The sequence below is a fragment of the Urocampus carinirostris genome, chromosome 9, assembly GCF_059441175.1.
Source record: "Urocampus carinirostris isolate Australia breed hairy pipefish chromosome 9, RoL_Ucar_1.0, whole genome shotgun sequence".
Classification (NCBI taxonomy): Eukaryota; Metazoa; Chordata; class Actinopteri; order Syngnathiformes; family Syngnathidae; genus Urocampus; species Urocampus carinirostris.
Window position 1 is genome coordinate 16,782,857 of NC_142357.1, and position 14,568 is coordinate 16,797,424.

General features: G+C 40.2%; 1 protein-coding gene, 1 long non-coding RNA gene and 1 pseudogene across 2 annotated transcripts; 1 reads left to right on the forward strand and 2 right to left on the reverse strand.

The window, feature by feature from the left end:
• The first annotated feature begins 1,288 nt into the window (after nucleotides 1-1,288).
• LOC148359430 (uncharacterized) lies at nucleotides 1,289-6,929 on the forward strand. The gene is made up of 4 exons (XR_015851421.1): nucleotides 1,289-1,490; nucleotides 1,550-1,596; nucleotides 2,409-4,346; nucleotides 5,077-6,929. It is a non-coding gene; the product is annotated as an uncharacterized LOC148359430 (long non-coding RNA).
• On the reverse strand, nucleotides 2,379-14,568 carry atox1 (antioxidant 1 copper chaperone). Its single transcript, XM_088344657.1, has 4 exons — nucleotides 14,411-14,568; nucleotides 13,212-13,287; nucleotides 5,800-5,932; nucleotides 2,379-2,807 (listed from the first exon to the last, which is right to left on the reverse strand). Exons 1-3 carry the CDS (start codon nucleotides 14,414-14,416, stop codon nucleotides 5,805-5,807), a joined length of 210 nt encoding a protein of 69 aa, XP_088200783.1. The 5' UTR covers nucleotides 14,417-14,568; the 3' UTR covers nucleotides 2,379-2,807; nucleotides 5,800-5,804.
• On the reverse strand, nucleotides 12,382-12,472 carry LOC148359432 (U2 spliceosomal RNA; annotated as a pseudogene).

The following is a 14,568-nucleotide window of genomic DNA, read 5'->3' on the forward strand; positions in this document are numbered from 1 at the left end:
AATAATAAAATAAAATTTAAAAAAACTCGTTTTGGCTGTACAACGCTAAAGAAGCCTTTATATAAAAGCTCACTAGATAATCTGTGTTCAGTGTTCAGATACCTTATGATGAATCCACAGAACAAACTGTAAATACGCCAAAACACCGGAAGAGAACTTAAAGTTATTTGATTGGGTAAGTGGGAGGGATGGGTGGAACTATACAAAAAGTGCAAGCACTCCCTCCCATCTCTCGCCCTACATCGTCTGCGCCAAAGGTAAGCACATCAAGCTCCCTTGTTTGCAGAATGTTGTGACATTTTTAAAAAAATAACTGCTTGCATCTGGTTTTGAAACCAATATGTATGAAAAAAAGGGTAAAAATGAGTTTAACCGATCTTGAGTAATTGCAAGAAAGAGACAAGTTTAAAGTGGTATGTTTGTTGATTTTGAGACACGGGCTCTGGCATTATTCTCTTTTCATAATTTTAATCAAATCATCAAAAATAAATGTGCTGAAGACTAAGCTTTTGTCTGGGGTACGGGCAATTTAGTAAATTTGTCTCATAATATATGGTGTGGCTCTTTCCCAAAATAAAATTAATATATTTTGCTTTTATGGCTCTTTGAGTCAAAAAGGTTCCTGACCCCTGGTCTAAAAAAAACTTTTAGGTTAAAAAAAAAACCATTGATTATAATACTAGGCAAAATTACTTACAAAAGTTTATTTTACACAGTGGAATCCCTACCTAGTGGTCCCCGTCAGGTTTGTCTGGCATCTTGATGCTATGCTGTGTTCCTGGCACTCGTTTTTGTTTGCATTATACAATACAGTGCAATCTAGTGGTTGCACACTGGAGCTTTTGTTAGGGAAATTATAGTCTAAGTGTGCCTTTCATACTATATTCTTTATTTTACACCCAATATATCTTTAGATGTTTATATATCTTTGTACGTTTATATAGTTCTGTTTTGTACTCAAAACCAGTTAAGTCTTCAAGTTTTTTTGGTTTGAACAAATTTATTGACACTAAAAACAGAAAACAATCATGACAATCTCAACAGCAATTAAGCACATTCACAATATTATATTCCAATATTACGTTTTTAACAGCAAACACAAAGTGAGTCTTCAAGTTGTTCTCAGGAGCAAGCACCTTCAATGACAGGACAATATGGTTCCCAAGCCAAAATAATTTGTCTCTAATTCATACCTGTCAACCTGTACGTTGTTGCCGTACAAAGTACGTTTATTATGCATTTTAAGACGTGTACGACGTACAAGAAAATCTGAACGGAAAAACGCAAAATCGTCAATTATGGGTACCATCTGGTAAACACCGACTATCACGAAACGGCAAATCAATCAAGTCTAACGAGTTCCCCGCGGTAGCCTATATATCGGTATCGTTTTTTTTTTTGTTGTTGCAAACGAAGCGAGCGGTTTGATACTACTGTGGGCATGCGTCTGCCGCCTGGAGATTTCCCATCATGCATCATTCCGAAAACAGGTATGCTAATTAAAAGCTACAATTCAGACGCTCACTGGTAGACTCCTGTTATCAAACAGGTGCACGGACCTCCTATGCTAACCATCTACAACTTGAAATCCACTTGGTACGTTCTGTTCTAGGAGAGTCTGACTCTCAAATTCCAAGCCGAGCTTGCTTTTCTCCTCACAACTCATTTATTATATTTACACGCTATCTAACGACCAACATTATACACTGCATTTAAATATGTATATAAAAATAAAGCAGATACATTTCTAATGGGCACAACGTAACTATCTTCAATAAACATTCTTTTTCTGTGAATAAGCTGGTATAAACTGACATGAATTATTCTGTTCTGTCACAGAGACAATGACAATGCCATACAAACTGGCAGGTGTTAATCATGAGGGAGAAGAAATGCTATGGTAAAGCTAGGCCACTAGAGAGCAGTCTCAGAATCATTTTTAAGCAGACTTGTTTTGCTGTTCTTCATTTAATGCGTGGTCTGCCAAGAAACATGACCAAAAAGTTCAAGCATTTACAAGCACTTCATCTATAAATACAGCCCTTTTCAAACCTTGAAAAGATAATTTCAAGGACACCCATACGAACTTACGGATTTTAGTTTGGTTTTTTTCAATACACTGTTTAATCAGTTGAAAGATAGTGATACTTTAGTGCATTAATCCCTGCCCTGATGTTAGCTCAGAGAGGACGTGCAGAGCGAGCACCCAAAAAGCTCAAATGGTGGCGTCGCTGCCACATTAGCACGCACGCTTAGCACGGACAGTAAGTTCAGCGTTGACTCCACATAGAAAATTCAACCTTCCCTCTGAACCATCATCCTCATAACAAGCAGTGAACAATTCAAAATTTCTAGACTTAAACATTTTAAAGTGCATGAACTGTATCAAAATGTTTTTTATTCTCAAGTTTCTACAGTACAGAGGCTGACTGGTGCTGACAAGCGAAGCAAAAAGCCGAACAGAAGAGCACCTGCAAGCCCGGGGCGTCAAACTTCAAACGGCTCGCTGTGAACGTTGAAGTTTGTGACTTTGATGGTTTGAGAAGTTGCAATCCCCCAGGAGCATGCACATTTTGTTTTCTTGCTAGAAAAGTCCATAAGTATAGGGGAATTGTTTATACTTTTAGTGTTGATGTTCATCAAAGAGAGCGAAAAGATTGTTCAGAGTAATAAACAGGCATGTTGCATTTAATGTGGAATGCATGAAAGTGTAATGCAAGTAAGCAGCGAGCGAAAATTGGGAGTCTCGCTAGTATGACGTCTTTTTTCTTTTCTTTCTTCATTTGGCAGCATAAAAAGTCTTCATCCTTGAGAAAAACACAAGGCAGAAAGAACTTGCAGTTAGTGACACACGTGACAACGGAGGACATTTGCAAAGTTTTGCCGTTGCATGTACGCTAGTTGGACATCTAAGACAAGAGAGGCCCTTCATTTTTGTTTTGCAGGCTACAGACACCTAAAAAATTGTGGGGTTTTGTGCCGTCAGTCACAGTACCCCTTTCACCACAAGACATCAGGTTGCACTGAACTTAGCTGTGGAACATGCAGCAAAATAAGAAAAAGGCGCCAACTCAAGTTTATAGTTGTCGTGAGTGAAGTTTTGTTATTTCTGAAGCATCCAAATATGTGATAGTTCTTCTTTGGCATCTGACTTGCTACGTCAGACAAAGAGTACCATTTAGTGACACAAAGTGATGTGGTATAGCGCTACATTTTCATGTTTCATGCTTTGTCTGGGGCAGCACGGCGGCGCAGTGGTTAGCGCGTGTGCAGCACAGTTCTGAGGCCACGAGATCGAACCTCCTGTGTGGAGTTTGCATGTTCTCCCCGTGCCTGCGTAGGTTTCCTCCGGGCACTCCGGTTTCCTCCCACATTCCAAAAACATGCATGTCAATTGGCCGGTCCAAATTGTCCCTAGGTGTGAATGAGCGAATTGTCTGTCCCTGTGTGCCATGCTATTGGCTGCCAACCAGTTCAGGGTGTCCCTTGCCCACTGCTCAAAGATAGCATGGATGGGCTCCAGCACCCCCGCGACCCTACTGAGGATAAGCGGTGCAGATAATGGATAGATGGATGTTCTGTCTGTTTTTGTTTTGCTTTGTCCGTTCAAGTAAAAGCTGTTTCATGGTTTTCTCTACCATTGATGGCGATAGCAGGGTTTGGGGTGGGGAGGGAATGAGGGAATGAGAGACTAACTTCAAAGCAAAACTCTCGCCGGGTCTTCTAACCCAGTTTTAAATATAATGAATTAATAAAAACGCCGATACCAATATCAGCCACATTCCCAAATATCGGTGGTGATAATCGGCTCGGCCTATAATTGTTCTACCAATAGTTAGAATGCCAGTTAAATAGGGGTTGATAGAGAATCAACAAAGTTAGCACCATGTACTAGATTAGCACCATTAAGAGGGAGGTACCTGAAAGTATTCTTTAATTTTGGCAAAATACAGGTTTTTTGTTGAAATGGCTCGTCTTTATGGAGGAAAAGTTTTATGGTCGCAAGGTTTAGAGACAACAAAATGTATTTTAACTGTTGAGCAGTAGAGGTGGCATTTTTTCAGAATAATTCCATTGTTTGTCAATTGTTCTCTAATTTTGATCTCCAGTGTGTGTGTGTGTGTGTGTATATATACATATATATATTTTATACATATAGTATGAGTTGTGCAGCTACATCCTTTTCGAAATTGTAATTATCACATCACTATTATTTTGTCATGTTAAAGCACTAATGTGTAATATTTGACCCTTAGATGGCACTGTTCTATCTGGTATGAAAGAGGGCCAGTGATTTACGGCACAGCCTGGCAGCAGGATGCCAGACAAACATGTCACCCATCTAGGTGGGGATTCCATGGTGTAAAACAAATACAAATTTCTCCACCTGATTTTCTTATTAAAATTAACATTGTTATGGTAGTTAATGTATTTTTACCTACTAGTATTCAAATCAATTTTTTTTCCGACTTTATGCAGGTTTCTTTTTTTACCACGAGAAGGCACCTAATGTTACTCACTGCCCCTTTCATCGTTTTGTGGTATTTCAATTGCCATCTCTATGTTCCATTAATTTAGCGAATATAAAGGTTACATTGTGTTTTGATATAATGTTAAGGGACACAGTCTTGGTGTTATAATACAACCTGCAAATAATTAATTCTCAACAATGGTCTGTTGACACTTCCTGAGATTGGCTGTAAAATTACACTAAAGTTTTGTTCTTGTCATACCATCCGCATGTCTTCTTAAACAAGGCCTTATCAGTTTTCAGATGCCTTTTTGTGATTGGACTTTGTCTTCTTCACAGGCCCAGAATATATTGTCTTTTTGTTTTATTTTATTTTTTTACTGTAATAAAAATCCTAGACAGAACTTCTACACTCTAGCATTATTCTGAAACGGAAGTAGAATTGATCAAACGGAGGAGAGACAGGAAAAGTCTTCACAGGTCGAATGTGCTTTCACATACTTACTAATTCCCATTAGCATTTAGCGAATGGACTTTGAGTGTATGACCCAGTCTAAAAGTGTTGGTGTTTGATAATTCAATGCTTGGCCTACTGGTCTTGTTAGTTTTGCAGGTACATTTTACAGTCAGTCTGCTGTCATGCGGATCCTGTACCGGTCCGTCGTGGTGAAGAGGGAGCTGAGCCGGAAGGCAAATCTCTCGATCTACCAGTTGATCTACGTTCCTACCTTCACCTATGGTCATGAACTGAGGGTTATGAACGAAAGAACACGGTCCCGGATACAAGTGGCTGAAATGTGTTTCTTCTGCAGGATGGCTGGGCTCTCCCTTAGCGATAAGGTGAGAAGCTCAGTCATCCGGGAGGGACTCTATGTAGAGCTTCTGCTCCTCCGCATTGAGAGATGCCAGTCGAGGTGGCTCAGGCATCTGATAAGGATGCCTCCTGGATGCCTCCCTCGGAAGGTGTTGTGGGCATGTCCCACCAGCAGGAGGGCTTGGGGACGACCCAGCTAGAGACATAGTCGCTGGAGACTATGTCTCTAGCTGGCCTGGGAACGCCTCGGGACGTCTAGGCTTCCCTGTTAAGGCTGCTGCCCCCGCGACCCGACCCCGGATAAGCGGAAGATAATGGATGGATGGATAGACTTTACAGTCAACATCAAGCGTGGGTGAAGAACCAGTAGCACCCAACAAAGAGTAATTTTTTTCCTAATCTGGTCATGTGATCAGAATTCGTGGTGACAAGGCAAACCGCGTTTAATAAAAAATTATTGTGTTTAGAACTTGTTGAAACAATTGATTTAAAAAATAAATGACAGCGACGTCACCTGTTTTATTTGGTCCCCTTGTAGGTGACCTCTTTGCCGCACTTTTTTAGCGTCTCCAGCAGCACGTCGGCGCTCTTGTTGTCGGACTCGATCCACACCAGCTGGTTCGGGAGGTCGATTTCAAACTTGATGTCTGCGGTTCACAGCAGAGTTTGAACTGCACAAACTAGCAAGTAATTTAGGGACATTCAATACCTTTTTCAGATCAACAAATTCACAAGAAAGTCACTCTTCATATCAAGTACAGCAACACTATTTTGGCTGAAAAATATATTTGACTAAAACGGTGACATGCCAGCTACAGTATATGCAAATATCATCTACTAAATGGTGAACTTTACTAATCAAACATTCTTTAGTGAAATAAAGGTTGGACAAGGGCCAATTTGACATGATGCGCGATTGGAATAATTTATTCTGTGATTACTCTACTCACAAGCATTCCCTTAACCATCTTGTGTTGGCTTCTAGGTAACACGGTCCATGTTAGCAGGTCTGTGGCGACCCGTACCGTAAAATATGCTAAAACAGTAATACATCACCCATTTTTTCCCATATCTTGGTTATTTTATCAGGCTTACTTAACCATAAAAATAGTGCTTTCTCTATTTTGTTGTGGGTGCCTGTGCCTTTTTCCTGCCATGGTACCCCTTAATTTTTGTTTTTAACGATGTTAAAATAATGCGGCACAGCGGATGAGTGGTTAGCCCGTCTGTGGCCAAGTTCTGAGGTCAGAGGTTCAAATCCAGCTACCAGCCTTCCTGTGCTGAGTTGGCATGTTCTCCCCATGCAATCCAGTTTCCTCCCACATTCCAAAAAAATGCATTGCAGGTTGATAGGTGACTCCGAAATTGTCCCTAGGTATGAGTGATTGTATGGATGGTTGTCCTGTGTCCGTGCCACTGGCTGGAAACCACTACCTTAAGATAGCTAAGAGAAGCTTCAGCACCCCCGTGACACTAGTGAGAATAAGCGGTGTAGTTTATGAATGGATGAACTCAAAGATAATTATCTGAATAAATAAAATGGTTTTCTGTTACCTGACAATTATTGTGGGGTGAATCTGCTAAATATTTATTGTACGTTTTAATACTTTTAACTACCGTAAATTCCGGACTATAAGCTGCTACTTTTTTCCCTAACTTTAAACCCTGCGGCTTATTCAGTGATGCAGCCAATTAATGTAATTTTTCTAACAGCCGCTAGCGGCGCTTGAGTGTTGCTACCATTAACATCCCTGTCAAAGCTATATTATTATTATTAAAGCTTTGAAAACTCTCTCGGTGTACCGTCTTTCTTTGTAAATATGTGTAACCCATGTATAATATGTATTTGCAACTGTATATTTTTGTAATGTATTTATTTGTATTTATTTTAGACACTTATTCTGATATGTTTTGCACGGGTGAACGAAAAATGAGGGGCGGAACAAACGCGGGGTGCCGAGTTTAAGTGGGGACCGCTAAAGGTGGGGGACAGACAAGGAAAGAAGAGGGGGTAAAAAGTTGGTTGCGTGAGTAAATGTGTTCATCTGAAATATTTTTCCCACCCTTACCTTTGGAAATATACACTTTTTTTCCTTGAATTGCTTTTAACGGGACCTGGACTCTGCAGGTCTGCATCAAATCTTAAGTGTGGTATCATTTGCCATTCATTTTCCCAACTGTGATTTTTGGACTGTGGACTTTAATGAAGAACAGATTGTCGTGTTTGTTTTGCTGCTGTTGGTGTCGGTGGATTTGTTCAGACCGAGGACAATCGACTTTGGCCTGGACGGATCTATTGACACTAACAAATATGTTATATAATGAAATTGTGAATATGCTTGATTGCTAATAAGATTTTCGAGAAGGGTTGTTCAAACATCACATTGTGTTTGCTGTTAAAAACGTCATATTGGAATATAATATTGTGAATGTGCTTAATTGCTGTTGAGATTGTCATGTTTGTTTTCTGTTATTAGTGTCAATAAATTTGTTCAAACCACAAAAAAAAAAAAAATAGTTCCAATCGGTACCTCCGGGAACGGTGTTTTCGCAATGATCGCAGCAAGGCTTTAGGGCTAGGACCTTAGCTTGGCCTTTTGGCTGAGAGTAAGTGTCCCGGCTCCTAGGCTTTGTAGCGCATTATGAACTGACCGATAACGGATAATGGATAATGAAAAACGAAGATAGAACAATAACCCTTAAAAACCCCCATTTAGTTCCAATCGCGGGACTTGAAGTCGGGTTTGGGTTAATATTGTGTTTGTGTTACGTGTTTAAATGTGGGCGCATGCGGCTTATATACAGGTGCGGCTTGTGCATGTACAAAATCGGTTTTCCTCTTAAAATGTGGTGGGTGCGGCTTATAATCAGGTGCGCTCTATAGTCCAGAATTTGCGGTATTCATTTCTATACATTCATATTAATACACTTTTCCCCTGCATTTTTCTCAGTGATGCCACTTGCTTTACCTGTGTACATCTGTAAATTTCAGATATACCGTATTTTCCGCACTATAGGGCGCACCGGGTTATAGGGCGCACCGGGTGATAGGGCGCACCCCCCAAAAATAGTTTTTGGTCCTATATCTTCCATAGATAAGGCGCACCGGATTATAAGGCGCTACAATGGGAACGTCGACAAAACAGTCAGATGATTCAGTCAAACTTATTACCCCCTTAACACTCCCAAATCTTGCAAAGAAGCAAATACGTGTCGTAGACACGTGCGGATGCGGTGTCCGTACGATGTCACTCAAATGCATCGTTTCAAATATCATTCGGAAGGTTAAAGTCTGGGATTCAAGAAATGCCAACCATTCCTTAGTTTCTATTTTTTTTTTCGCTTGCAACTTTACTGTGCATATGACAATAAACACTTGGAATTGAGTTTAATTTAAAAATAGACACTCCATTCCATCCATTATCTGCACCGCTTATCACAGAAACATCGAGTTCAGTCTGAAACAAGATACTGGGAAAATATATAGCCAGGGTAGCTCACCGAAGTCGTTGTGTTCAATAATAATGTGCAGCCATGGTCCTCTTATATCCGTGAGTTTAGTAAATCCAGGAGAATAAAATATTTACAAATACAGAATAGTAAAAAAATGCTTTCTGTATGCCGTCACACCACGTGCTATACGCATTCATCTTTTTCAGCCAATTGCAGGCTTTGTTTTGCCGCTTCAGCCAATGCCAGCCTGTAAATGATAAAAAAGATCTGCCCCTGGACCTCTGAAAACCTTTAGCCAATAGTGATCGATTCAACTGATGATTGACACATCTTTTTCGGCCAATTGCAGGCTTTGTTTTACAGTTTAAGCCAATGCCAGCCTGTAAATGATAAAAAGGATCCGCCCTTTGACCTCCGAATAACTTTAGCCAATAGTGATCGATTCAAATGATGATTGACACATTGGTTAGCCAATGAAACGCCGGTAAAAAAATCCCAGCATTCACTGCGCACTACTTGGCGTTCGGGGGAAAATCTAGTCGGCGGCTGCAAGTTAGTTTGAAGACTTTGCGATTTAATATTGATCCATAAATAAGGCGCACTGTATTATAAGGCGCTTGGTCAGCTTTTGAAAAAAAATAGGACTATTAGGTGCGCCTTATAGTGCGGAAAATACGGTAGTTGGTTTTGGCATAGCAGGCTGCCCAATTTTGATGCCATACTCCCCTGGCTTACTTTCATCTGAAATGACTGAAGAGTCATTGTGGCCCAAAACAACAGCTTCATAATGAATTTGCCTTGCATGTCTTCACAAGTCTTTTGTTTCATTTGTGTGCATATATTCTGGAAAAACGGCAAAATGAGGATACCTTAAAACTCACAAGTTGAAAAAGAGGTGGTTGTCACTGTTGACTGACAGTATACTTGTTTTCAGTTTTGGTGTTTCGTAATCTCGTTTTATAACCGGGTTGAAAACGATCCCAAAACTACAAATGGAACAATTTCCGTCAGAGTACTCACATTTTTTCCTTTGTATTGTGTGAAATTGGCACTCCTAACAAAGTCAGGAGGCCTTGATGCACTAAACAAATGTACCGTAAATTCCGGACTATAAGGTGCACCTGGTTATAAGCCGCACCCCCCACATTTCAGGAGGAAAACGGATTTATTACATACACAAGCCATACCGGTATATTAGCCGCACGCATCCACATTGAGAAAAGAAGTCCTTTTTAACTGAACAATTTTATTGGGGAGAACCTGCATAGATATGTTGTTTCTCTGTAGATTGCTACTTATCAGGCATATCCTATTGTACCTTTGGCCATTAGGTTGAAACACGTGTTTCCAGCGAAGGGGCTGGGTCAAGGTCCTGACCCGACCAGCACATGTCGACATTTTTAAAAACTCACGGTCAGCTGATTGAACGGTGAATGATACCGGTGGTTATCATTTGCAAAGACCAGGTGCCCGTTGAAAGTAATCCAAGGAAAAAAAATCGCGGGACTTGAAGTCGGGTATATTTACAAAGGTAAGGGTGGGAAAAATATATATGCACTTTTGTCTGCGGTGTCCACAAGCACTCACCTTTACTGGTTTCTACATCCCATAATCCCCCGCGTCTGTTACGCCCCTTCTTTTTAATTGGTCAGTGCAAAACTTATCAGAACAAGTGTCCAAAATAAATACAAATAAATACATGACAAAAATATACAGTTGCAAATATATATTATACATGGTTACACATATTTACAAAGAAAGACTGTACACCGAGAGTTTTCAAAGCTTTAATAATAATAATAAAACTTTCATCCCAAACCGTGCCTGTGAAAGGTACCACCCACGCTACTCCTAACACGCTCGCAGGGCTCAATGCGTAGCTGTTGAAATAAACTGTGCCGCAAGTATGAAATTCACGGCAAGCTATCCTCGTCTATCTCGTCATTATTGGCGTCTTCAAGGGCGTCTTCCTCACATTTGAAACGAATTTCTATCCTCTGTCATACGGACAATACTATCATAATTCAAGAGAATGCAGTTTACCTCGGCGCACAATTCCACCAGTCTAAATGTTACCTTTTGTACTCGAGTGCAGCTGGTGTTCGTTAGAAAAATTACTTAAATAAGCCGCTTCACTAAATAAGCCGCAGGGCTGAACATTTTGGGGAAAAAAATAGCGTTTTATAGTCCGGAATTTACGGTATGTGGTATTTGTATGCATTTAAAATTCAGATCACACGAGAATGGTTAAAAATTATCATGAGTTAGTCATGACTGTGATTTTGAATCTAGGTGGTTATGATCTGAACACAACCTTTTTACATCACAGCAACACACATACATAAATCACTTTTCATTAGTTGCGTATTATCAGCCAGAGTATCGGTGGGGAAAGGTAAGAAATTATGTAGCTTTCACATGCAAAACGGAGTGTAGACTTTTACGATTGTATTTATTTATAAATCAACTCAAAAAATACTCAAAACAGATTGGAAAGGATTAAACATCCAAAGACATCCAATAATAAGGGGTCCAGTCGGGACCATAATTCGGGATTGGCTCTTATATATGAAACTAAAATGCTCTCATAAATAAGAGTGAGATGTTTTTCTTCATAAAGACAAATTAAATACGTCAGTACTTGAGTATTTTATGAAATAATGTGAAACGCTTTCATACACAATGGAAATGTTTTTGCCCATGAACATAGGTAAGACACGCTCATAAACAGTACAGAATGTTTCCCTACGCCCTGGTCAAATGCTCTCATAAACACAAGTCATATTCTCACATAAACACATGGGAAATAATTTGATAGACTGTACATGATTTTATGAGAGTACAGAACTTCATTACTGTTTAGGAGCATATTTACCAGTCTTTGAAAACACAAACACTTATTTAGCGTGTATGAAAGCAGTAAAGGTAACAGTGAGACAGGTAGAATATACAGTACGTTTCAAGGAAGACGCAAGTTTAATGCAACCCTGGCTAACTTCGCGTTTTGTGCATGAATAAAAGTTACATTTGCAGACCCTCATCATGGAAAAGGTGTCAATTGAAAGGGAAGGGCTAACTACCATTGTGGGAATCATTTTACGAGTCTATTTATTTGTATATGGAAATAATGTGGTGAAACGAACGGATTACAAGAAGCAATGTCCAACAGAGCAGAAGTGTTTTAGGCGGATTTCTATTCATCTGTCCGCATCATCGTGAGTTTTGGAGTAAATATTTTACATGTTTGAATTCTATGGATTGTCCTTGTGGTAACGAAAGCATTTTCGAAACCATTCAAAGAAGTTGACTAAGACCGGGTGATATAATGGTGAGTTACGCCGGCTTTATAGATTTCGGCTATCTTCTTTCAGACTGATAGTGATGTTTCCCTGATCAGATATCAGTGACTGACACGTATGTTAATCAAAAGTCCAGCGGCCCGCCAGAGGGCCGTCGGATCATTTAGGGGATGGGGTTTTGGGGTTTTTAAGGGTTATTGGTCTATCTTCGTTATTCATTATCCATTATCCGTTGTCGGTCAGTTCATAATACGCTACAAAGCCTAGGAGCAGGGACACTTACTCTCAGCCAAAAGGCCAAGCTAAGGTCCTAGCCCTAAAGCCTTGCTGCGATCATTGCGAATGCACCGTTCCCGGAGGTACTGCAATACCGGGCCGATGCGTGGAGTGGACAGAGCAAGCTCTTATTCCATCTCCGGATTGCAAAAATGAGGTATCGTTTATCATTAAAACTCTTTCTGTCTACCTTCTTTCATTTTAAATGTCTTATGTTTCAATGTAGCCACATGCGGATTATAGTAAAGTGTGGCTTGTGTATGTACAATTTGTTTTTTTTTTCTATAAAAATCAACTGGGTGCGGCTTATAATCAGGTGTTCTCTATAGTCCCAAGATTGCGGTATGTATGGAAGCATTTCAGCACTGTTTATGAGTGTATTTACTTGTCCGTGGAACAAAAAACACCTCACTCTTTATGAGAGCCCTCAGTTGCAAGTGTGAGAGATAATCCAGAAGTATGGCACAGGCAGCACTCCATACAATAAGGAAACCCTTACATATGAACATACCTGTCAACCTGTACGGTTTTGCTGTACAAAGTACGTTTTTTTATGCATTTTAAGACGAATACGACGTACAAGGAAATCCACACCGACTATCACGAAACGGCAAATCAATCAAGTCAAAGGAGTTCGCCGCAGAATCCTCTATCAAGGTATCGTTTTTTTTTTTTCGTTGCAAACGAAGCGAACGGTTTGATGCTGCTGTGCGCATGCGTCTGCTGCCTAGGGATTTCCCATCATGCATCATTACAAAAAAAAATGGTGTACAATTATTTGGTTTTGGAAAATACGACAGTTTGTACGGGCATGGAGCCGTGGAGGTTGACAGGTTTGTATGTAAGAAATAATGAATGGAAAAATTGGGTTAAAAGGTGTAGCAAGCTTTAGGCTCACCTTCCACCCTGCTGAGAATTCGACTGACAGCGCCAGAACATCCTTCACACGTCATGGCTACGGTAAACTCGTGTTTCTATTGGGTCACACAAGATCACATGATCGTCAACAACTGACATTAAAATTGTTTCAATCGATGACAAAACATTCTTTTTTTTTGGCGGGGGGTTACAGAACTTTGTTTCCAGCCTGAAAAGAGTAATGTGTAACATCAGACCAGTATTTGTTGCTGCATTTTGTAGTGCAACAGAAAACGAGTGCTAGAAAGCACAAAATAATAATAATAATAATAATTTCCTTTGTATTGTCATTCTTTGTAACAATGTACACAGAACGAAATGTCGATACACCTGACCCGTTGTAGCGAGCCGATGCAGCCGCAGCCAACAGAGGGCGCCGCCATTTTACCAATGTTATAAGTCTTAGGTATGACTCGGCCGAGGCGCGAACCAAGGAAGAATACCAACTACAGAGACCCGAAGGGACAAAAAACACACTATTTTTCTTTTTCGGCTCAGACTTTCACAAGGTTTGCTTTATGGGGGTACCCGTAGCAGCAAGATGGCATATAATAATGTCAACTCGTGAACCTCATGTAATTTAAAATAGTGACATATTTCTCAACCTACAAGTATTTAACAAAAATTCATGTTTATATGATAGTTCGTGTATTTTTTGCTTTTTCTTCAAATCAAGAAATGAATATTTGTATCACTAGGATCCGATGAATGATAAACAATGCCCATTTAATGTATTAACACCCTAAATAAAGACTAAATAGCTCCTTTTTTGTCTTCTGTTCAAAAGCATGCATTCTATTGTTACGGGGGGGTTTTTAAGGGTTATTGATCTATCTTCGTTATTCATTATCCATTATCCGTTATCGGTCAGTTCATTATACGCTACAAAGCCTAGGAGCCGGGACACTTACACTCAGCCAAAAGGCTAAGCTAAGGTCCTAGCCCTATAGCCTTGTTGCGATCATTGCGAATGCACCGTTCCCGGAGGTACTGCAATACCGGGCCGATGCGTGGAGTGGACAGAGCAAGCTCTTATTCCGAGTTCGCATCTCAAGCAAAACCAAGTCTAGACTCGTGTCCAAAACAAAACTCTAGCTAGCTTAGCGAGGGCGCTAAATACCGAGAAGGAAAACCCCCTATCAGGAATTTATTACATTTGAAAATAGCATGACGACTCACGGGCATGTTTATGACGAAGTGGCGTTCCTTTCCAGGAGAACTTTGACCAACGAATTACGCAAGAAACCAAAAACCTTCCACACAGCACCTGAGTTGAGTACACACTGGGCATACAGTCAAGCTAGCACCCGAATGTAATGGGAACTGCGTTTCCGGTT

Excerpts from the sequence above, each read along its gene's own strand:
- atox1 (XM_088344657.1), bottom strand. Across the intron at positions 5,933-13,211 it reads AATTCTCAGCAGGGTGGAAG|ACATCAAGTTTGAAATCGAC; the intron begins GTGAGCCTAAAG and ends TGTGAACCGCAG.